The sequence below is a fragment of the Capra hircus genome, chromosome 21 (genome assembly GCF_001704415.2).
Source record: "Capra hircus breed San Clemente chromosome 21, ASM170441v1, whole genome shotgun sequence".
Taxonomy (NCBI): domain Eukaryota; kingdom Metazoa; phylum Chordata; class Mammalia; order Artiodactyla; family Bovidae; genus Capra; species Capra hircus.
Window position 1 is genome coordinate 54,630,110 of NC_030828.1, and position 25,077 is coordinate 54,655,186.

A 25,077-nucleotide genomic window follows, 5' to 3' on the forward strand; every position below is an offset into this window, starting at 1 on the left:
TTCAGTCGCTCAGTCGTGTCCGACTCTGCGATCCCATGAATCGCACCACGCCAGGCCACCCTGTTCATCACCATCTCCCGGAGTTCACTCAGACTCACGTCCATCGAGTCCGTGATGCCATCCAGCCATCACATCCTCGGTCGTCCCCTTCTCCTCCTGCCCCCAATCCCTCCCAGCATCAGAGTCTTTTCCAATGAGTCAACTCTTCGCATGAGGTGGCCAAAGTACTGGAGTTTCAGCTTGAGCATCATTCCTTCCAAAGAAATCCCAGGGTTGATCTTCAGAATGGACTGGTTGGATCTCCTTGCAGTCCAAGGGACTCTCAAGAGTCTTCTCCAACACCACAGTTCAAAAGCATCAATTCTTCCGCGCTCAGCCTTCTTCACAGTCCAACTCTCACATCCATATATGACCACAGGAAAAACCATAGCCTTGACTAGACGGACCTTAGTTGGCAAAGTAATGTCTCTGCTTTTGAATATACTCTCTAGGTTGCTCATAACTTTTCTTCCAAGGAGTAAGCGTCTTTTAATTTCATAGCTGCAGTCACCATCCGCAGTGATTTTGGAGCCCAAAAGATAAAGTCTGACACTCTTTCCACTGTTTCCCCATCTATTTCCCATGGAGTGATGGGACCGGATGCCATGATCTTTGTTTTCTGAATGTTGAGCTTTAAGCCAACTTTTTCACTCTCCTCTTTCACTTTCATCAAGAGGCTTTTTAGCTCCTCTTCACTTTCTGCCATAAGGGTGGTGTCATCTACATATCTGAGGTTATTGATATTTCTCCCAGCAATCTTGATTCCAGCTTGTGTTTCTTCCAGCCCAGCGTTTGTCATGATGTACTCTGCATATAAGTTAAATAAGCAGGGTGACAATATACAGCCTTGACATACTCCTTTTCCTGTTTGGAACCAGTCTGTTGTTCCATGTCCAGTTCTAACTGTTGCTTCCTGACCTGCATACAGATTTCTCAAGAGGCAGGTTAGGTGGTCTGGTATTCCCATCTCTTTCAGAATTTTCCACAGTTTATTGTGATCCACACAATCAAAGGCTTTGGCATAGTCAATAAAGCAGAAACATGTTTTTCTGGAACTCTCTTGCTTTTTCCATTATCCAGCGGATGTTGGCAATTTGATCTCTGGTTCCTCTGACTTTTCTAAAACCAGCTTGAACATCAGGGAGTTCACGGTTCACATATTGCTGAAGCCTGGCTTTGAGTATTTTGAGCATTACTTTACTAGCATGTGAGATGAGTGCAATTGTGTGGTAGTTTGAGCATTCTTTTGCATTTCCTTTCTTTGGAATTGGAATGAAAACTGACCTTTTCCAGTCCTGTGGCCACTGCTGAGTTTTCCAAATTTGCTGGCATATTGAGTGCAGCACTTTCACAGCATCATCTTTCAGGATTGGAAACAGCTCAACTGGAATTCCATCATCTCCACTAGCTTTGTTTGTAGTGATGCTTTCTAAGGCCCACTTGACTTCACATTCCAAGATGTCTGGCTCTAGATGAGTGATCACATCATCATGATTATCTGGGTCGTGAAGATCTTTTTTGTATAGTTCTTCCGTGTATTCTTGCCACCTCTTCTTAATATCTTCTGCTTCTGTTAGGTCCAGACCATTTCTGTCCTTTATCGAGCCCATCCTTGCATGAAATGTTCCCTTGGTATCTCTAATTTTCTTGAATAGATTTCTAGTCTTTCCCAATCTGTTGTTATCCTCTATTTCTTTGCATTGATCGCTGAAGAAGGCTTTCTTACCTCTTCTTGCTATTCTTTGGAACTCTGCATTCAGATGCTTATATCTTTCCTTTTCTCCTTTGCTTTTCGCCTCTCTTCTTTTCACAGCTATTTGTAAGGGCTCCCCAGACAGCCATTTTGCTTTTTTGTATTTCTTTTCCATGGGGATGGTCTTGATCCCTGTTTCCTGTACAGAGTCACGAACCTCATTCCATAGTTCATCAGGCACTCTATCTATCAGATCTAGGCCCTTAAATCTATTTCTCATTTCCACTGTATAATCATAAGGGATTTGATTTAGGTCATACCTGAATGGTCTTGCGTTTTCCCTACTTTCAATTTAAGTCTGAATTTGGCAATAAGGAGTTCATGATCTGAGCCACAGTCAGCTCCTGGTCTTGTTTTTGTTGACTGTATAGAGCTTCTCCATCTTTGGCTGCATAGAATATAATCAATCTGATTTCGGTGTCGACCATCTGGTGATGTCCATGTGTAGAGTCTTCTCTTGTGTTGTTGGAAGAGGGTGTTTGCTATGACCAGTGCATTTTCTTGGCAAAACTCTATTAGTCTTTGCCCTGCTTCATTCCGCATTCCATGGCCAAATTTGCCTGTTACTCCAGGTGTTTCTTGACTTCCTACTTTTGCATTCCAGTCTCCTAGAATGAAAAGGATATCTTTTTTGGGTGTTAGTTCTAAAAGGTCTTGTAGGTCTTCATAAAACCGTTCAACTTCAGCTTCTTTAGCATTGCTGGTTGGTATAGACTTGGATAACTGTGATATTGAATGGTTTGCCTTGGAGACGAACAGAGATCATTCTGTCGTTTTTGAGATTGCATCCAGGTACTGCATTTCGGACTCTTTTATTGACCATGAGGGCTACTCCATTTCTTCTGAGGGATTCCTGCCTGCAGTAGTAGATATGATGGTCATCTGAGTTAAATTCACCCATTCCAGTCCATTTTAGTTCGCTGATTCCTAGAATGTCGACGTTCACCCTTGCCATCTCTTGGCCAATTTGCCTTGATTCATGGACCTGACATTCCAGGTTCCTATGCAATATTGCTCTTTACAGCATCGGATCTTGCTTCTATCACCAGTCACATCCACAACTGGGTATTGTTTTTGCTTTCGCTCCATCCCTTCATTCTATCTGGAGTTATTTCTCCACTGATCTCCAGTAGCATATTGGGCACCTAATGACCTGGGGAGTTCCTCTTTTGGTATCCTATCATTTTGCCTTTTTATACTGTTCATGGGGTTCTCATGGCAGGAATACTGAAGTGGCTTGCCATTCCCTTCTCCAGTGGAACACGCTCTGTCAGACCTCTCCACCATGACCTGCCCGTCTTGGGTTGCCCCGCAGGCATGGCAATACACAATATGGAGAAGGAAATGGCAACCCACTCCAGTATTCTTGCCTGGAGAATCCCGTGGATGGAGACTGGTAGGCTGCAGTCCACGGGGTCGTAGAGCCGGGCACGACTGAGACTTCATTTTCACTTTACAATAAGGATTCAGCCAGTTTTGTTGAATGAAAAAGTGGGTGTGTTCCTTATTATTCCTTGCCGGAAAATTTTCTGCACTCAGAGAAGTTGGAGCAGGGGAGGCCTTTCGTGTATCCAGGGATGTTCAAGGGGGTTATGTATACACTATATATATGGTTTACCTGTATGCTTTGATCTTCACAACCACCTATCTTCATATCAGAGATTAATTCCCGGTGTCAGGGATTAATAGAGAATAATAAGTTTAGGATCTTGAACCCAGGTCTGACTGACTTCAGTGTTTGAACCACTCTTTTCTACTTCTGCTTCCAGTAATATTATCTAATCATTTCCATAACTTAGTAACTTATGTATTGTTGGCCCCAGTTTACAAAAGAGCAAACTGGAACTCAGAGGACTTTATGGTGGCTAGTCTTAAAAAGGCAAGATTTGAATCTAGCTCTGTCTGATCACAAAGTCATGCCTGTTTGTGTGAGAATCGGTAGTATGAGCTGTGGAGGAGCAGAAGAATTACATTCTTGGTTTTTACAACTTATAAGTCAAACAGATTCCTTCTATTGTTTATTTGCACCTGTAAAACTAGCACAGTGCAGGCATGTAGAAGGAAAAGGCTCAGGAAGCGATTGCGTGCGCTCGACTATGAGGCAGAAAGAGACAACAGAAGATGGGAACAGTAGCTGTGTTCCTGTTTTTCTTAAAAAAAGCCTCATTTGGATATTTTCCTCTTTAAGTTCTCAGTTTTAAAGTTACCGTCTAAGAAAAACTTTAACCACCTCTTTAAGTATACTTCTAATGCCTTTATTTTCCATCACAGCAACTTATTTCCCTTGGAGGACATCATAATTCATATGATTGATTGTTGTTACCTACATATATAGTCTTTCTCTCACATAGGTTGCCGATGGGGGCAAAGGCCCTAGTGGTCTTCACAGATGTTGCAGAAGCACCTAACAGTTTCTGCCACATACTGGTATTAAGATATTTGTGAGGGACTTCCCTGATGGTCCATGCAGGGAGCCTGGGTTCAATCCATGGTCAGGGAACTCTATCCCACATGCCACAACTAAGAGTTTGCATGTCGAAGCTAAGATCCAGCACAGCCAAATACATTTTTTTTTTTTATTAAAAAGACACTTACGAAAGAAAAAAATTTACCCAAACCAGCAAATATTGCATACTTTCTTCAGAACAGTGTTTTTCACATTTGGATAAAGGGTAAAATTGTCATGAATGTTCTGTGTTGATAAAAATAATTTTATTGTAATATAGAATATGTTCACACATTAAGCTAAGTATAAACTCAAGCATATTGTTCTTGAATAACTGTAAACCCAATTATTTTTACAAAGTAAATAATGCTACCAAATTGATAAATTCACATTGACAATCTGACGCAGCCTCTCAGTGTTGGCACTGTTGACATTTTGGACTGGATAATTCTTTGTTGTGGGGACTGTCCTGTGCATTATAGAATGTTCAGCAGCATCTGTGATCTGTACTCACTAGATGCCGATAAGGACCCCTGACAACCAAAAATACCTCCAGACATTACCCTATCCCTCGGGGGCAAAATTGCCCCAATTGAGAACCATTGAGCTAATGCAGCATATACTTTTGTTTTGCTAAACCTAAATTGTCAACACTTGAGTTTAATAGTAGAATGATTTTGCTGCAGATCTGGCTATTTCCTGTTTTGACTTCAGTAACTCTGTTCATATAAGTAGGTTATACTAAACAGTACCAATAACTTTAAGGTATCATTTGCTGTTTCAGAATAACCAGACCTTGAACTTTTCTAAAATTCCTGCAACATTGCACAAATGCCAATTTTAATAGTAATATCACTTAATAACTGAATAGAGCTCTCCTAATAATAAAAAATATTACTCATTTGAAAAGACCCTGATGCTAGGAAAGATTGAGGGCAGGAGGAGAAGGGGACGACAGAGGATGAGATAGATGGATGGCTTCACCAACTCAATGGACATGGGTTTGAGTGGACTCTGGGAGTTGGTGATGGACAGGGAGGCCTGGTGCGCTGTGGTTCATGGGGTCGCAAAGAGTTGGACACGACTGAGTGACTGAAATGAATAATAAGAAATTGTTGACATGTATTGAGCACTTGGCTATGTGCTTGGCACATGTGATTTACATATTTAATTCTCAAAATTATTATCTCTACTTTATAGGTATGAAAGATGAGGCACAGAGGGGTATTGCTTGCCTAAGATTTCAAGGAAGTAAGAGGTGACTCAGGGATTCAAACCCAAGCATTCTGACTCCAGAGACCAGGTTCTTAAGCACTATGTCATGCTGCCTCTTAAAGTTATTAACTTGAAGATATGGTTAACATTGTGTCATTAAGTCTGCTTTAAATGGATTCTTAATCAAATTATTGTGGAATCAATAACAGAAAAGTTCTTTTTTGCCTATTTATTACATTTACTATCATATAAAAATGGCTTCCACAAAATATAATACATTATGAATATGAAATATTCTGAGTTCCTTGTGAGTAGTAAATATATCTGACTTTGCTCCTTATTTATGGAAAGTTAGCACAGTGCCTGGGATAAGTAGGTGGTCACTAAAAGTTGGTTGATTCTCCAAAGAAAATATTCAATGGCCAATAAACAAATGAAAAGATGATCAGTAGCATGATTCTTTAGGAAAATGCACAATGCAATATCATTTTATATCCTTTAGGATGGTTATTACCAAAAGAACAGAAAATAACAAGTGTTGGTGGGAATGTAGAGAAATTAGAACCTTCGTGCATTGCTGGTGGAAATGTAAAATGGTGAGGTCCCTGAGGAAAAAGATATGGCAACTCCCCCAAAACTTAAACAGAGAATTACCAAATGATCCAGCAGTTTTATTCCTAGGTATATAACCAAAAGAAGTGAAAGCAGAGACTCTGGTAGATATTTCTACACCATGTACATAGCAGCATTATTCACAATAGCCAAAAGGTAGAAGCAGTTTGTCCGTAGACAAAGGAAGTGATTAAACAAAGTGCAACACATATCAATGGAATGTTGTTGTTTAGTCTGAGTTGTGTTTGACTCTTTTTGCGACCCCGTGGACTGTAGCTCACCAGGCTCCCCTATCCATGGGACTTCCCAGGCAAGAATACTGGAGTGGGTTGCCATTCCCTCCTCTAGGGAATCTTCCCAGCCCAGGGATGCAACCTGCATCTCAGCATTGGCAGGCGGATCCTTTAACACTGAGCCACCTGGGAAGCCCACAGTGAAATATGATTCCAGCTTAAAAAGGAGAGAGATTCCAACATGTGCTACAACGTAGATGAACCTTGACAACACTATGCTAAGTGAAATAAGCTAGTCACAAAAGAATCAAGATTGTAAAGCAGTCAGATTCATGGAGACAGAATCGGAAGGGCACTTGGCAGGGTCTGCGGGTTAAGGAACAATGGAGAGTCATAGGCACAGAGTTTTCATCTGGAAGGATGAAAGTTCTGGAGATGCTGGTGGTGATGGCTGCCCAACAGTGTGAATGCAGGTAATGCCACCAGACTGTACACTGGATAATGGCTGAACTGATAACTTTTGTGCATATTTTGCCATGAATTTCTTTTTAGGTTGATTGAATGAATATATTCTCTCACTACTATTTTTCTGCTTGAACTGCTGTGAAATCTTTGTATACCATACTAAGTTATCATTTGGCCATGATTTAAATTAAAAATATGAATGAAAATATGGACTGTAAATTATATGTCAAGTTTTAAGGTGCTCTTGTAGATTATAATATGCTACATTAACTTTCCTTTTTTGTTCTTTTCTTTTAAGCTTTACATTTTTACTGAAATGAAAACAAAATTTAAAATTTCAGAGAGAATTTTTAAATCCTCTGAGTATGTTTGAGAAACCTCTGGAGTGTGCAGATCCAAGTTAGAGCAGTATTGCTCAAGAGACTTTGTTGCAACCAGGTCAAAAACCCCTAGTATCCTTATAGATCATCCCAGGAAGAAACATTTCATGAGAAATAGGTAACATGCTCAGCCACGAAAAAGAATGAAATCTTGCCGTTTGTGACAGCGTGGATGAGCCTGGGGTATTATGCGTAGTGAAATCAGGCAAAGACAAATACTGTATGAAATCACTTACATATGGAATATAGAAAACAAAATGAACCAACATAGCAAGACAGAAACAGATGCGTAGATACAGAGAACAAAAGGCCATTTCCAAAAGGAAGAGGGGTAGGGTGAGGGATGAGATAGGTGAAGGGTATTAAGTACAAACTACCAATTATAAATAAGTCACAGGCTTGTAATGTACAGCACAGGAATATAGTCAGCCTTTTGTAATAACTTTGTACAGTGTGTAGTCTTTCAAAATACTGAATCACTACATGGTACATCTGAAACCAATATAATATTTATACTTCAATTAGCAAAAAAAGAAATAGGTGGTAGTGGCTGCCTCTGAGGAGATTGACTTATTTTTCATGTACACCATTTTGTATTGTTCAAATCTTCACCATGCGTTACCCCCCTTTTGTTATCCAGAACTTATCGCTCTTAAACAGGCATCTGTGAAGGGAGACAGCAGTTGCAGCGAGCAGTGAGTAGCAGGCATCAGCGTTCTCAGCATTGTTCTCCTCCTCCAGGTGTCACAGGACTTCCCGTTTCTTCATCCCAGTGAAACCAGTGTCTTGAATCGCCTCTGCCGGCTGGGCACGGACTACATTCGCTTCACCGAGTTCATTGAACAGTACACGGGCCATGTGCAGCAGCAGGTAGGTTTCTGTTTTCTGAGAATCTACACCTCCTGTGGGCAGGGGCTAAGTCAAACTTTCAGTGATTTCCATTGGTAATTCATGTGACATAAGTGTTAAGAAGTAATGAATGTCTCACCACTGGAATTATTCAAGAGAAGGGTAAGGTGACTCTACCGCCAACAAGGGGAAAATATACGTGGGGACCAATTTAGGCAGATTGAGAAAGTATGCTTTGCCCAAGTTTTAGGAACCTAAATTAAATCAGTTTGAATTGGATCAGAGTTCCAATTCCAGAGGTGAAAACACAAAGCATCATTTCCAATTCCTTTGTTGCTTTGCTTCTTCTAACTACAGTAGTCACATCGAGGCAGGCAATTCAAATCTTCAGGCTTCAGTTTTTTTATTTGTAAATAAAGTTAAACTGGAGAAGGTTCTTGGCATGTGGTGAAACTTAATAAATATTGTTCATTAATATGAATTGGAAGTCAATGCTTTATAGTGTAGAAGCCAAAGATTCATGTCCTTTCCATCCCTTACTGACCATAGACTGCTCAGCAGCAACCTGAGGCTCAGTTTCCTCACCTATAAAATGGGGATAATAGATGGTACCTATCTCACTGGGTTGTGGGGATTCAACAAGGTAGTTCATGTGAAGTGCCTAGTGTACAGCAGACCCACAAATAATCTTTAAGAGAAGTTTTAAAGTTCTCTCTTATTTTTAACAGTCTGCAGTTCTGTCAGTGATGAGTAACAAGATTGCTGCATTGTGTGACTGATTCAGTGATGACTGTTTCCCAGTGGAAAGATTGATTCTGGTCGAAGAGAACGGCTTCTCTTCTAGAATGGGAAAGGAAGGGTGCTTTTCTGAAACAAATGCAGTCAGTACCATCTGCCTCTTCTTCTGTAAGCACTTGTCAGGCCCTTGGTGGTTTTCTATGGGGCAAAGATGTTGGAGGATAATGCCTGTAAATGTTCATTTCTGGGACAGGGATTCTGGTTCTATCAAAGAGATTTTGTTGAGAGAAAGTACATAAGCTAAACTTGAATTCAAAATCTAATCAATGCTAGTTTGCTATGAAGACATAATAAAAATAAGACAACAATTAAATTTGAAACCTGTGTATATCCTGATATAGATGAAAAGGGCTCTAATTTTAAGTGTTTGTAACTTTGGGGTTTCTGTAGTGGCTCAGCAATAAACAATCTGCCTATAATGCAGGAGAGTGAAAAAGTTGGCTTAAAACTCAGCATTCAGAAAACTAAGATCATGGCATCCGGTCCCATCACTTCATGGCAAGTAGATGGGGAAACAATGGAAACAGTGACAGACTTTATTTTGGGGGGCTCCAAAATCACTGAAGATGGTGACTGCAGCCATAAAATTAAAAGACACTTGCTCCTTGGAAGAAACGTTATGACCAAGCTAGATAACGTATTAAAAAGCAGAGACATTACTTTGCCAACAAAGGTCTGTCTAGTCAAGGCTATGGTTTTTCCTGTGGTCATGTATGGATGTGAGAGTTGGACTGTGAAGAAAGCTGAGCACCAAAGAATTGATGCTTTCGAACTGTGGTGTTGGAGAAGACTTGAGAGTTCCTTGGACAGCAAAGAGATCCAACCTGTCCATCCTAAGGGAAATCAGTCCTGAATATTCATTGGAAGGACTGATGCTAAAGCAGAAGCGCCAACACTTTGGCCACCTGATGCAAAGAACTGACTCATTTGAAAAGACCCTGATGCTGGGAAAGATTGAAGGTGGGAGGAGAAGGGGATGACAGAGGATGAGATGGTTGGATGGCATCACCGACTCGGAGGGGCATGAGTTTGAGTAAACTCCAGGCGTTGGTGATGGACAGGGAGGCCTGGCATGCTGCAGTCCATGGGGTTACAAAGAGTTGGACATGACTGAGTGATTGAACTCAACTCACAATGCAGGAGACGCAGATTCCATCCCTGGGTTGGGTAGATCCCCTAGAGAGGAAATGGTGGCCTGCTTCAATATTTTTGACCCGGGAAATCCCATGGACAGAGGAGCCTTGCAGGCTACAATCCATGGGGTCGCAAAAGAGTCAGACATGACTTAGTGACTAACAACAACAATAGATCACTTTAAGAAAAGCTAACCTCTTCTATATTCATGTGACTGCATGGATTTTATATGTGAATTCCTACTTCTCCAGTTGCTAAAGCTATTTGCAGTACCATTTATTTATTTATTTATTTATTTTTGAAAAATAAAAAGCAATTTCTCTTTCATTTTGTGATAAATGAAGACATTCTGTTCTCTGGAATGATACAAGATAGAAAAAAAAAAACAACTGCCTGCTTGTAAGCCAGTCTGGTCTGTTTCACCCTATGCCCATGTTCTTATTAGAGCTGTGAACATTTATCTCCAGGAACTGCTAGTATCCTTTGTGGCATCCTCTGGCTACACTGTGCCTTATAACCCCTGAGCCCAAGCTTCCTACCACATTTTTTGCTTAATTCTCCTATGGTATCTACTGCTGCCAGAGCCTGACCACCCAGAAAGGCTAGTCATCATGGCCTCTAGTCAGCTGTTAGTTGCAATTCCCCCATGTAAAAGAAGAAGAATGCTTTTATAGAAAAACTGCAGCTTTCTTGAAAGATAAGCCATATTTGTGAATAGCCTCTTGGTGAGCATCTTCTAACTTCCCGTGTTGACTATCAGATTTGCTAATGAATTGCCACGTGAGATAGGAGAAGGGTTGTTAGGAGGAGAACTGAGGTCATTTTATTTATTCAGTAAATAGTCACCCTCTCTTCAAAGAACTGTGCTAGGAAATGAAATGCAAAGATGGGCAAAGTGTGAGCCCTTGCTTCTTGAAGCTGTTGGTCTAGTGAGGGAACAAATAATCAAAAGTTCAATTCCAGCACTGAATAGAGATGTTATAAAAGCAACAGAGGGGAGCTATTAATTCTCTGGGGAGAGTTAGAAAGGGCTTTGCAGGGAAAAGATGCTTGAGTTGGGTCCCGCAGGAAGAGTAGGTTTTGTCACAAGCATGGGCACACAGTTATAAGCAGAAGACACTCAGATTCATGGAGGTGCGCGATAGAAATAAGGCACATTCGGGGAATGTTGATTAATTTGGAAATGATGATGTGAAGTTGAAAGCAGTGAAAGATAATTTTGGAGAGAGGGTAAGGGCCAGAATACAGAAGTCACTGTATGCTGTGTAGAGGAGTTTAGATATTATTCTTGGGTAAGAGGAAGCCACCAAAGGAATTTAAGCCAGAAGTTACAAGGTTAGAACTGAGTTACTGAAAAATCTCTAAGGGTCAGTGTGGAAGAATACCCAGTTTGTAAAATCTCAGCCACTTGGAAAATTAAAACATTATCACATTTTAAAAGGTCAGGACTCAAAATCTGTCTCTTCAGTCAGATTTTCCTCTCATGGAAACACTACTTTGATCGGAAATTATTTAAGCAAAAATAATGCCATTAATAAAGGATAATGTCTTCCTCGGGTTTCAGGCTGTGAGCTGAAAAGCTGACCTCTCTTTGTTGATTTCAGGATCACCATCCATCTCAGCAGGGCCAAGGTGGGTCACATGGAATCTACCTCAGGGCCTTCTGCACGGGGCTGGATTCAGTTTTGCAGCCTTACCGCCAAGCTCTACTTGATTTGGAACAAGAGGTGAGAAGAGACGTGGGAAGCCACACCTCTGGGGCTGCAGATGAGGGCACATTCGTGATCTGAAATGCCCTCTGATATGATCAGGTCGCTAAGAGTGAGCTATTTGCTGCGTGGCTGGAGGGTAAGTTTGCTCTCTGTGACTGTCCAAGCCATGGTCAGAGTGGCAGGTGGATCACGGCCGAGGTTCCTGAGTGAGTTTAGAAGAGCCCTAGCTTTGGTTTTGTTATCGTCGAAAAATCAGAATTAATTATCTTCTGTAAATGATCAATTCTCAGTACCCTAAAATGAACCCTAAGCCTCCTCTCAGATTCCCTTCTAGTTTTCACAGATGAAATAGACTCAAGATATTATATATGGAGCCCTAATCACAGTGTTTTTTGTTGCAGTTCCTGGCTGACCCCCATCTCTCCATATCACATGTCAATTACTCCTTAGATCAGGTAACAAAATGCTTTGGAATCTGTTGATATCATTGGAATACTCTAACTCAGGATACTATTTTTGAGAACTTTTTTCATTCTGGTTTCAGAGCCCAGCATTTGTTATTTCATATGTTTTCCTAGATCAGAACTGTTTGAAGAGTTCCACATTTAATGAAAACTTACTGTCTGATGTTAATGCTCTCCATTGGCCTCAGTATTAACAATTATGTGCCTCAGACATGGAAACTGCTTGTGTCTGCCGATCTCTTTCTATCTACAGCCAACCCCCACATCAGATTGCCTTAGGATCTTGGCTCTTCTGTGGTATTGCCATCTTTATAATAAATGGGACTGGTTAGAAACAAAGGCATTTCCTGAGTTAATTTTTTTTCCTTGTGCTTGGATATATACCATCCTAATCATTCTCTACTTTGTAGTTCCAGCTCCTTTTCCCCTCTGTGATGGTTGTAGTAGAACAAATTAAAAGTCAAAAGGTGAGTCCTTATTCCTTTTGCTGGGGTGAGCACCAAGGACATAATCATAATTCATTTTCCTTTACATTCCTTTTTGAAGACCCTAGTTTTCAGTAGTTTTTATTAATTAATTCATTCATTCATTCAGCAATATCTGCTTGGGTATCATGCTAAGTATCAGCAAAGCAAAAGTAAGTTATGACCCTGCCCTTAAGCACCTCCTGGTCCAAAAGCTGGGGGAAATAGTAACAGATGTCCCCAAGAATGCTGCTGGGTAGAGGATAAAGCTATGGATACTTGAAAGTGAGAGTTTTGTACACTAAGGATTCAGAATTTTTGGATATGGAACTTGAGGAGATGTAGAAAGTTAATCCTTAGAAAGAAGGTAATAGGTTTATTATTAGGGTGTCGGCAGCTTTCTGAGCATTGTTTAGTCATTGGGTGAAACCCAGCTGTTCATTAGTTAAATATGCCTCTTATCACAAGCTTTTATCATATGCATGAGAAGAGGGTCTCCAGTGTCCAGAGAATGTCTTTTCTGAGTAGTATTAATAATTCTGAGATGCTTTGAGATTTTACATTAGAGAATCTGCTGGTTCATAATTGGATCAGAAAGGACAAGTGGATTAAATATGTTTAGTTAATTCCTGTTTTTAAGCTGGTATATTTGTGCCTTGAATATAACTAGTTAACTAGTCAGTTTGCCAGATTGCTACTTCTCTTTTTTTTTTTTTGCTGTATGCGTCTAGAAACTTACACTCTGCTGCATTCATTCTGTGGCAGCAAAGTCAGTGGGGACGGTGCCCTCTGACCCTGCAAAGCTAGTTGCCCTCATCAGATAACATCAAGCTTTGTTGTGCACTTGTTGTATACCAGGCACTGTGCTTCACATGTGCTTCACATGTATTATCAAGGTCAGTCTCCTAAGGAATCAAGTAGGCTAAGGAATGTAATTAGTCACACGTGCATGCGTGCATGCATGCTCAGTTGCTCAGTCACGTCCAACTCTTCGTAACCCCATGGACTGTAGCCTGCCAGGCTCCTCTGTCCATGAAATTTCCCAGGCACGAATACTGGAGTGGGTTGCCATTTCCTCCACCAGGGGACCTTCCCAACCCAGGGATCAAACCTGTCTCTTGCTTTTCCTACATTGGCCGTCAGATTCTTTACCTCTGCACCACCTGGGAAGCCCCTTAGGATCATACAGAAGGTAATAAACGATACAACTAGGATATAAACCCAGGGCTGTGCTCTTAACTACTCTACTAAACTGTCTCCCAAAGCTAGAGGGGACCTTCTAGGTAAGTGGGGTTAGCGCAAGAGTCCATGCCTGGCTGCACATCTCAGTTGACCCTGAGCTTCCACTGGCCCCAGGAAGGAGAGTGGAAAACGAGTAGAGGGATTGCAGATGGGCGAACCTTCCTTCCTGCCGGGGAGGGGGTAGGAGGCTGAGTGCTGAGGCTCTAAATAAATGAGGCTGTGGGTGAGAACGGGAGTGCACAGAGGCACAGGGGGTCCTTTTAGAGTGCTGGGAATGTTATAGCCCTGGATCATGTTGATGGTTGCACAGTGCTGTAAATTTACTAAAAGTTGTTGAAAGTACACTTAAATTAGATGAATTTTATGGTGTATAACGTATACCTCAGTAAAGCTGTTTAAAAAAAATAGAGGCAAAAGGACATTGAGAGAGGAAGCAGGTTTTTAGAAAAGTGTGTACCTTATAAGTAGTCTGAATTAGGCCTTAATCTGAAGTAAAGAGCTTTCTTTTACTTATTTTCTTGGAATTTCGAAATGATTCTGGTTTCCATAGTGCAGTAGTTCTCAAACTTCATTGTGCATTAGAATCACCTGGAGCTGATTGTTAAAAACAGATTGCTGGGCCGCACCCCAGAGATCCTGATTCAGCAGGTCTGGAACAAGGTCCAAGAATTTGTAGCTCTTAAAAGTTTCCAGATGATGCAGATGCTGCTGGGGGATGGTGTGGGCTAGGAAAGGACAGGGAGGTGGAGGGTCCGTACTTAAGAACAACTATTGTGATGATGTGATTTATAATAAGAAAAATAGATTTGGTCTTTGTACCATTTCTGGCGCAGAGCTCCTAACACTCAGAATTTCCTAAGTAATAAGAGCAATAAAGACATCTTGATATGCATAGCAAACCCCTATTTACCACACCTGAGCTTGTTAACCAGGTGATTTTGGGAAAACACTGAAATATGGGCTGGTTGCCAGGGGAACCAACCCTGTGATTGGAAGGTTAGAACTTGCAGTCCCACGTTTCCCACCTGACCTTTGGCAAGAAAAGTGGGCAGAGGGCAGAGAGCTGGGAAGGCTCCATAGAAACCCGAAAGGATGGAGTTTGGAGAGCTTCCAGATTGGTGAATCAGAGTGCTTGTGTGTGTCACTGTGCCCCGCAGAAGCTCGTTTGTTTGGGACCTCGCTGTATGTATCCTTTCATCTGGGTGTTGATTCGTATCCTGGCGTATCCTTCCTAATAAATTGATAATCTAGTGGATAAATGGGTTTCCTGAGTTCTGTGAGCTGCTTTAGCAAATTAGTGGAACCCAGGGATTGAGTTAGATTGCAGGACCCCCAGCTGGTGTCAGAGAGTTGCTTGGTGGTGTGGGGGAACACACCACCCCCCGACACACACTGGAATTGGAGTCAGAAGTGGAACTGTGCATAGATCCTAAGAGTTTATCCTCACTCTCTGTGGATTTTGCCCTCTGGATTGAATATAGAATATGAGATTGTGTTACCTGAACTATTAAAATGGAATTCAGCTTGACAAGGCTGTATTTTCCACAGGTTCATGGTTGTCAAGTCCTGGAAACAGTATACAAACACAGCTGTGGGGGGTTGCCTCCTGTCCGCAGCGCACTAGAAAGGTAAGTCATGGCTTCACTGGCGTAGTGGGGGAGGGGGTGGCCAAGTGGCCTGACTTGGCCCACGTGCTGTTTCTAGGTTATCTCGGGTTTCCCTCTGTGGACAGTTGTCCTGTGAGTACAGGAGCCCGTGTCAGCCTTACAGTGACTCAGAAACCACAGAAAAGGGGATTCTAGGGTGTTGAGCGTCCAGGCTAGGACCTAGCTGCCTAGATGATCTTGAGGCAATCCTTCATTTTTGAATCTCATTATCCTTGGAGAATTTCCATGAAATATTCCAGATTATGCTTAGCTGTGTCTAAACATGTGTATTTTGAGTAGCTTTATAATCCTCTTAAGAATTTAACTGTAACAAAATTATCCAAAAGAAGAAAATAACCATATACACAATCATTATTCATTGCAATGTTGTCTGCTATATTAAGAGCAATAAAGACATCTTGATATGCATAGGAAACCCATATTTACCACACCTGAGCTTGTTAATCAGGTGATTTTTAGAAAATTACCAGTAATAGAATGCTGAATAAAGATATATTCACTTGATAGACTATAAAGCAATTAAAATTACAAATTCTGAAACATGTAAAAATATTTTTATAATACTAACTGAAAAAAGGACACAAAATTATATGTATCTTATGATTGCAACTATTAAATGTGAAATATGATCAAAGGCTTCTTGGAGAATACTCTGCAGTCTGGATTTTTCTGATTATTTCCTCATGAGTAGATTCAGATTGAACATTTTTGGCAAGGATACTGCCTAGGTCATATTATTTCGTGTTAGAGCATATCAGAATGCACACAGAGCAAGTCTGTCCCATTCTGGTGTAAAGGTTCGTCACTAGGGTTAGGTGTTTCCCACCAGATCTGTTTTAGAGGAACATTTTCCACTTTGTCATTGATATGTTTTCTGAGGTGTGATCCCTTGAGACTGTGTAACTATCCCATTCTCCAACAACCTTTCTGCATTTTGTTGGATAATACTTTTTCAGGTATATCTGCCTCTGACATACTGGATCTACTCTCCTTATGTGATTCCAACAAAAGCAAAAAGTTAATACTGTGTTAGCCAAAAAGAGACTCCTATAAGTCCATTTAATTTTAACAGGAATCATCCAGTTTGAAACTTATTTTACTCAAAAGGAGGGAAGAAGTGTGCTTCTTCTAAAAGATGATCAGAACCTTTACTGAGCATTTCAGACTACAGGTTTGGAAATCTAACCACTTAGTTCATCTGCAGAGATTGAAGTTAAAATAGCACAATAATTTTTACCTTAATTGGGCCTTTCCCTCCTGACTGACCAAACTCTCAGGCCTCTGTTTATCCAGTTTAAAGCACACCCTCTGCGCTGTTGTCCTCTGAGTGAACTTCTAAGGCTCTTGCTGTCCTCTCCACTCAGGATCCTGGCCGTGTGTCACGGGGTCATGTATAAGCAGCTCTCAGCCTGGATGTTACATGGACTCCTCTTGGATCAGCACGAAGAGTTCTTTATCAAACAGGGTCCATCTTCCGGGAATGTCAGCGCCCAGCCAGAAGAGGATGAGGAGGATCTGGGCATTGGGGGACTGACAGGAAAACAACTGAGAGAACTCCAGGACTTGGTGAGAGCCCAGCAAGAAGCCTAGCCCACTCCTGGCAGAAGCTGGGCAAGTCGACATCTAGACGACCTTCCGGTGACTTGCCCCCAGCTCCTCAAGGCCTGGGCATGTTCCATAAATTCTGTAGATGTAGACAGTTGGCTTAGCTTAATACTCAAGCTTAATGCCCAACAGTGAGACTCTAAAGTAGAAATAAATTTGTAAGATTCCTTTTGTTTCCCCTTTTCCTGGTATATGCATTGAGGAGAGTAATAATAAGTCTTATCCCTTTAGGTAGTCTTGTGGGTACCCAGAGCTTTTACATTACAGGTTAGTTTTGATTAGGCTCCCCAAAGTCCTGTGTTGTTCTTATCCATTCATTTATCCTATTACATTTTATTGAATGCCTGTTATATGCCAGGCACAACTGTTCCAGGTGCCACAATGCATAAACAAATAAAAGGTAGTAGTCCCTGTCCTTAATTAGCTTACAGTTAGTGGAAGACATATTACAATATACTAAGTGCTCTGGACCAGTGAGTCTGGGTATTCTGGGGACATGAACTAGAGTGGAATATATATCTTAAGTGCAAAGAGTTTGGGAGAATGACTTTCCTGGTGGTTCAGTTGTTAAGACTGAGCTTCCAATGCAGGGGGTGGAGGTTTGATCCCTAGTCCGGGAGCTTGGATCCCATATGCCACACGGCCCCCAAAAAAAAAAAATTCCAGGCAGAGGGAAGGACTGTGTACGGTACAGAGGCCATGACGGACATGGATCATTTGGAGAACCATTAGTAATTCAGTTGAGATGATCAAGTAAGTAAAGACTGAAATATAGAGTGTAAGGGACAGCTGGAGGGGACGTGGGAAGTGGCAGTCAGTGAAGCTTTTGAGATGAGCAGAGGTAAGATCATGAAAGCCCTTGTAAATAATGGGAAGGAATTTGGACTTGAGCTTGGAAAGAGCTGGGAACCACAAAGAATTTTAGGCAACAGGTTAACACACCTCTGTATGTTATGACTTTATGATAGATCACTCTAGAAACTGCAGGAAAACGTTTTTTAAAAAATTAAGATTAGCCGCAAGTACAATAGTTAGGAGACTATTTGGGACATTATATATGCTCAGTTGCTTCAGTCGTGTCCTACTCTTTGTGACCCCCATGGACTGTAGCCTGCAAGGCTTCTCTGTCCATGGGATTCTCCAGACAAGAATACTGGAGTGAGTTGCCATTTCCTCCTCCAGGGGAGTTTCCTGACCCAGGGATCAAACCCAAGGCTCCAGCGTCTCTTGCATTGCAAGCAGATTCTTTACTGTTTGAGCCATCGGTGAAGCCTTTTGGGGACATTAGCTGAAAAATAATGGTGGCCTGCACCAAGGATGGGAACAGTAAATATGGTGAAGAAGAAAGAGGCTTCAGTGATATTTAGGAGGTGGAACAGGCAGGTCGTGGTGATTGATTGGCTAAGGGCCCAGAGGGAAGCATCAAGGATGATGCCCAAGTCTCTGCCTTTAGTGACAGGCGAATGGTGATGATAAGGAATGTGGGCTGCTGATGGGAGAGGGTGGGGGGAGAAGATGTATCTAACTCTGGACACACTGAGATGCTTGTAGGAAATAACCAGTGGGCTGAGCCTGGAGCTGATGAGAGCAGTCTGGGTTAAAGATAAAAGTTTTAGGAGTTATCAGCATATGAAAGTTTTTAATCTTGGGGTTCCTTATCTATACCCTGGATAAGGGTCAAATTAGCAGCAAGTCAGGGACCTGGTTGGCTAGACGGCAAGAATCTGGGGCTTCACGGTCTAGATTAGTGGTTGTCAGACTGTAGAGTGCCCAGAATCGCCTGGAGAGCTTATTAAAACATGGACTGCTGGACCTCACCCCCCAGGTTTTCTGTAGCTCTGGGGACAGGCTTGAAATTTTGCATTTCTAACAAGCTCCCATGTGAGGCCAATGGTGCTGGCCCAGGAGTCAGGTTATGAGAACCACATGGCAATATGACTCAGGCCTCTGTAAAGAGCTGGGCAGAGCAGACATGCCCAAGATAGTAAATTATAGATATGCAGACCTGGAAACAAAACAGATCGGTTATTCCACGGTACAAACAAGAAAACTGAGTTCCAGACCTACTGCACAAGTTTTTACACAGTGGTCAAGGCAGAGTGAGAATGAAAATCCTAATGTTAATAAAACCACTGTTATTTCCACCGTGCTATCTTTCTGTCTAAAAATGGAATGTCTTTCTCTAGCGCTGGTGATTTAATAATTATGCAAGTTCAGATTTAAAGTCCCTGCTTCCAGAAACTGTAAATCGTGGGTTGGGAGAGCTGCCGGATATTCCCTTGTTTCCCCTTTCTCACTTCATACGTTATCTCTGATGTGGGTTTTTTCCTTGCCCAGCGCCTGATAGAGGAGGAGAACATGCTGGCGCCATCTCTCAAACAGTTTTCTCTGCGAGTGGAGATTTTGCCATCCTACATTCCAGTGAGGGTTGCTGAAAAAATCCTCTTTGTGGGAGAATCTGTCCAGATGTTCGAAAATCAAAATGTAAACCTGACCAGAAAAGGTAGGAATATCCTTGCCTGGGGTAACCCCATCCTCAAAGGCATATTTGACATCATGCTGGCCCCAAAGTCAGCCTGGGCAGAGTGGGTGGCTAGGGACCTTCATGTTCCCAGCAGCCCCAGAAAGAGAGCCCCTTGCCTGTGCGGGTTTCCTGTCTCCTGCTGACCGTGAGTGCTTTCCTGTCCTACAGGATCCATTCTGAAGAACCAGGAGGACACTTTTGCAGCAGAGTTGCATCGTCTCAAGCAGCAGCCCCTCTTCAGCCTGGTGGACTTTGAGCAGGTGGTGGATCGTATTCGCAGTACGGTGGCTGAGGTTCGTCTTTCTCAATATACATATAGTTTATTTTATTTATTTAATTGACTGCACTCGGTCGTCGTCGTGATGCATGAGTTCTTCGTTGCTGCACTCGGGCTTTCTCTAGCTGCGGTGAGCAGGGAGTACTTTCTTGTGGAGCCCAGGCTCTGGGGCTCTTGGGCTTCAATAGTTGTGGCTACCTAGGGGCACACAGCTAGTCAGGGGCTTCGTTGCCCCGATGCCAGTGGCATCTTCGTTCCTTGCATTGGCAGGCAGATTCTTAACCACTGGGCCACCAGGGAGGCCCCTCGTAGTATATTTTCTTTGGAAGAAAATAGACTAGTTTCCTAGAAATTGAGTACTTGATTTATTTCCTCTTGGTGTGATTAGAACTTAACTTGCAGGGAAGTGTTTGAGAGAGTTGAAGGGCAGGAAGTAGAAAATAAAAGCATTCCGTTCTAATAATAGAGGCGGAACTGCCTTAGCCTTTTCCCACCTGACAGGAGTTTGATTGTTAGCTAGTCAGTTAATTAGTAATAAAGGAAGATTTTGGTTTATTTCAGATAGACAGCCTTTTGAGTCCATTGTGTAGTTGGCAGTGACTCCAGGGGACCCACTGTTTCTGACTAAGTTTAGTGCCTTACTTATGATTTTAGTAACAGCCTTAGGATAATCGATCGTAGGAAGGCAGAACAAATAATATTTTTCCATTCCTTTTTTTTTTTTGCACTCCAGCATTTAAAAAAATTTTTAATTGGAAGATAATTGCTCTACAATGTTGTGTGAGTTTCTGTCCTATAACAGCAAGAATCAGCCATAATTGTATACATCCCTTCCCCCTTGAGCCGCTCTCTCGGCCTCCTCTCCCGCTCGCCAGGCGATGGCAGAGCGCCAGGCTGGGCTCCCTGTGTCATGTGGCAGCTTCCCACTAGCTCTGTTTTACACGTGGTGCTGTGTGCACGTCGGTGCTTCTTCCTCACTTCGTCCTACCCTCTCCGTTCCCCACTGTGTCCCCAAGTCCATGCTCTCTGTCTGGGTCTCCATTTCTTCTCTAAAAATAGGTTCATCAGTGCTGCTTTTCTAGATTCCATATATATGCATTAATACATATTTTTCTCTTTCTGACTCACTTCAACCTGTATAACGGGCTCTAGGCTCATCCACTTCAATACAGCTGACTCAAACTCATTCTTTTTATGGCTGAGGAATATTCCATTGTATATATGTACTATATCTTCTTTATTCATTCATCTGTCGATGGACATCTAGGTTGCTTCCATGTCCTGAAAATTGTAAATAGTGCTTCTATAAACATTGGGACAACTGTGTCATTTAGAATCATGGTTTTCTCAGGGTATATGCCCAGTAGTAGGATTGCTGGGTCATGTGGTAGCTTTATTCCTAGATTTTTAAGGAATCTCCATAGTGTTCGCCATAGTGGCTGTATCAATTTACATTCCCATCAACAGTGCATTAGGGCTTGTTTTTCTCTACACCTTCTTCATTTCAGTAGTTCAGTCGCTCAGTCGTGTCTGACTCTTTGTAACCCCATGGGCTGCAGCATGCTAGGCCTCCCTGTCCATCACCAACTCCTAGAATTTACTCAAAACTCCTGTCCATTGAATTGGTGACACCATAGAACCATCTCATCCTCTGTCATCCCCTTCTCCTCCTGCCTTCAATCTTTCCCAGCATCAGGGTCTTTTCCAATGAGTCAGTTCTTCGCATCAAGTAGCCAAAGTTTTGGAGTTTCAGCTTCAGCATGAATCCTTCCAATGAATATTTAGGACCGATTTCCTTTAGGATGTACTGGTTGGATCTCCTTGCAGTCCAAGGAACTCTCGAGAGTCTTCTCCAACACCACAGTTCAAAAGCATCAATTCTTTGGAGCTCAGCTTTCTTTATAGTCCAACTCTCACATCCATGCATGACTATTGGAGAAACCATAGCTTTGACTAGACAAACCTTTGTTGGCAGAGTACTGTCTCTGCTTTTTAATATGCTGTCTAGGTTGGTCACAGCTTTCCTTCCAAGCAGCAACCGTCTTTTAATTTCATGGCTGCAGTCACCATCTGCAGTGATTTTGGAGCCCCGCAAAATAAAGTCTCTCACTGTTTCCATTGTTTCCCATCTATTTGCCATGAAGTGATGGGACTGGATGCCATGATCTTAGGTTTCTGAATGTTGAGTTTTAAGCCAGCTTTTCCACTCTCCTCTTTCACTTTCATCAAGAGGCTCTTTAGTTCTTTGCTTTCTGTCATAAGGGTGGCGTCATCTGCATGTCTGAGATTATTGATATTTCTCCCAGCAATCTTGATTCCAGCTTATGCTTCATCCAGCCCAGCATTTCTCATGATGTACTCTGCATATAAGTTAAATAAGCACGGTGACAATACACAGCCTTGACATACTCCTTTTCCTATTTGGAATCAGTCTGTTGTTCCATGTCCAGTTCTAACTTGCTTCTTGATATGTGTACAGATTTCTCAGGAGGCAGGTCAGGTGGTCTGATATTCCCATCTGTTGAAGAATTTTCCACAGTTTGTTGTGATCCACACAGTGAAAGGCTTTGGTGTAGTCAATAAAGCAGAAGTAGATGTTTTTTTGGAATTCTCTTGCTTTTTCAATGATCCAGTGGATTTTGGCAATTTGATCTCTGGTTCCTCTGCCTTTTGAAATCCAGCTTGAACATCTGGAAGTTCATGGTTCACATACTGTTGAAGCCTGGCTTGGAGAATTTTGAGCATTACTTTGCTAGCATGTGAGATGAGTGCAATTGTGCAGTAGTTTGAACATTCTCTGGCATTGCCTTTCTTTGGGATTGCAATGAAAACTGACCTTTTCCAGTCCTGTGGCCACTGCTGAGTCTTCCAAATATGCTGGCATATTGAGTGCAGCACTTTCACAGCATCATCTTTCAGGATTTGAACTGGCTCAACTGGCATTCATCACCTTCCACTAGCTTTGTTTGTAGTGATGCTTCCTAAGGCCCACTTGACTTCGCATTCTAGGATGTCTGGCTGTAGGTGAGTGATCACACCATCATGATTATCTGGGTCATGAAGATCTTTTTAGTATAGTTCTTCTGTGTATTCTTGCCACCTCTTCTTAATATCGTCTTCTGTTAGGTCTATACCATTTCTGTCCTTTATTGTGCCCATCTTTGCATGAAATGTTCCCTTGGTATCTCTAATTTTCTTGAAGAGATCTCTGGTCTTTCCCATTCTATTGTTTTCCTGTTTCTTTGCATTGATCACTGAGGAATGCTTTCTTATCTCTTCTTGCTGTTCTTTGGAACTCTAGATTCAAATGGGTATATCTTTCCTTTTCTCCTTTGCCTTTAGCTTCTCTTCTTTTCTCAGCTATTTGTAAGGCCTCCTCAGACAACCACTTTTCTTTTTGCATTTCTCTTTCTTGGGGATGGCCTTGATCACTGCCTCCTGTACAATGTCACAAACCTCCGTCCATGGTTCTTCAGGCACTTTGTCTATCAGATCTAATCCCTTAAATCTATTTCTCACTTCTACTGTATAATTGTAAGGGATTTGATTTAGGTCATATTTGAATGGTCTAGTGGTTTTTTCCCTACTTTCTTCAATGTAAGTCTGAATTTGGCAATAAGGAGTTCATGATCTGAGCCACAGTCAGGTCCTGGTCTTGTTTTTGCTGACTGTATAGAGCTTCTCCATCTTTGGCTGCAAAGAATATAATCAGTCTGATTTCTGTATTGACCATCTGGTGATGTCCACGTGTAGAGTCTTCTCTTGTGTTGTTGGAAGAGGGTGATTTGTTTGAAAGAGGGTGTTCTGTAGGTAAGTTCATTTGTATCATTTCTTTTTAGACTCCACATATGATGGATATCATATGGCGTTTCTCCTTCTCTGACCTCCTGCACTCAGTGTGACACACTCTGGGCCCATCCATGCTGCTTTGGATGGCCTCACCTCACTCTTCTTAACGGCTGAGTAATCGTCCCGTGTGTGTGTGTGCCACATCTGTATCCATTCCTGCCGACAGACATCTAGGTTGCTTCCATGTCTTGTCTATTGTAAACAGTGCCACAGTGAACACTGGGGTGCGTGTATTCTGGGGGCCATGCTTTTCTCTGGATATATGCCCAGGAGTGGGATTGCACAGTCATATGGCAACTCTCTTCTTGGTGTTCTAAGGAACTGCCATACTGTTCTCCATAGTGGCTGTACCGACTTGCATTCCCACCAACAGTGCAGGAGCGTTCCCGTCTCTCTACTCCCTCTCCAATGTTCATTGTTTGTGGATTTTTTGAGGATTGCCATCCTGACTGGTGTGAGGTCATATCTAATTATAGTTTTGGTTTGCGTCTCTCTAATAACTCATCATGCTGGACCTGTTGACCACCTGTGTGTCCTCTTCGCGATGTCTCTTCTGGTCTTCTGCCCATTTTTTGAGTGGGTTGTTTTTATTCTATTAAGTGTCATAAGCTGTTTGGAAATTTTGGAGACTAATCCTTTATCAGTCATATCATTTGAAAAATATTTTTCCCAGTCTGTGGGTTGTCTTTTGTTTTTTGTTTCCTTCGCTGTGCAAACGCTTTTTGAGTTTAAGTAGGTCCCATTTTGTTTCTTTTTGCTTTTATTTCCACAATTCTGGGAGATAGATTAAAAAAGATGTTGCTGTGATTTATGTCAGAGAGTGTTCTGCATATGTTTTCTTGTAAGAGTTTGATAGTGTCCAGTCTAACATTTAGGTCTTTAATTCATTTTGAGCTTATTCTTATGTATGGAATTAAGGAATGGTCTAACTTCTTTTTTTTTAACATGTGGCTGTCCAGTTTTCCCAGCACCATTTGCTGAAGAGACTGTCTTTCCAGCATTGCGTGGTCTTGCCTCCTTTGTCATAGATTAACTGCCTATAGGTGCATGGGCTTATTTCGGGGTTTTCTATCTGTTCTATGGATCTGTATTTCTATTTTTGTGCCACTACCATTCTGTTTTGATGACTGTAGCTTTGTAGTATAGTGTGAAGTCAAGGAGCCTGATTCCTACAGCTCTGGTTTTATCAAAATTGTTTTGGCTGTTTGGGGTATATTTGGCTATTTTGTGTCTCCATATAAGTTTTGAAAATTTTTTGTTCTAGTTCTGTGAAAAATACCATTGGTAATTTGAAAGGGATTACATTGAATCTGTAGATTACCTTGGGTAGTAGAGTCATTTTGACAATA

The 25,077-nt window shown here is 41.8% G+C and overlaps 1 protein-coding gene across 2 annotated transcripts in view; it reads left to right on the forward strand.

Moving 5' to 3' along the window:
• Positions 1 to 25,077, forward strand: part of TUBGCP4 (tubulin gamma complex associated protein 4) — a 42,695-nt gene that overhangs the window by 717 nt on the left and 16,901 nt on the right. For both annotated transcript variants that reach the window (XR_001297045.2, XM_005695301.3), the window contains exons 2-9: positions 7,885 to 8,013; positions 11,529 to 11,651; positions 12,038 to 12,091; positions 12,511 to 12,567; positions 15,355 to 15,434; positions 16,838 to 17,039; positions 19,416 to 19,581; positions 19,771 to 19,895. Coding sequence is in view for 1 of the 2 variants with exons in the window: in XM_005695301.3 (XP_005695358.1) it covers positions 7,885 to 8,013; positions 11,529 to 11,651; positions 12,038 to 12,091; positions 12,511 to 12,567; positions 15,355 to 15,434; positions 16,838 to 17,039; positions 19,416 to 19,581; positions 19,771 to 19,895 (936 nt within the window). In the remaining variant the exon portion in view is untranslated. The remainder of the gene's footprint in view (positions 1 to 7,884; positions 8,014 to 11,528; positions 11,652 to 12,037; positions 12,092 to 12,510; positions 12,568 to 15,354; positions 15,435 to 16,837; positions 17,040 to 19,415; positions 19,582 to 19,770; positions 19,896 to 25,077) is intronic.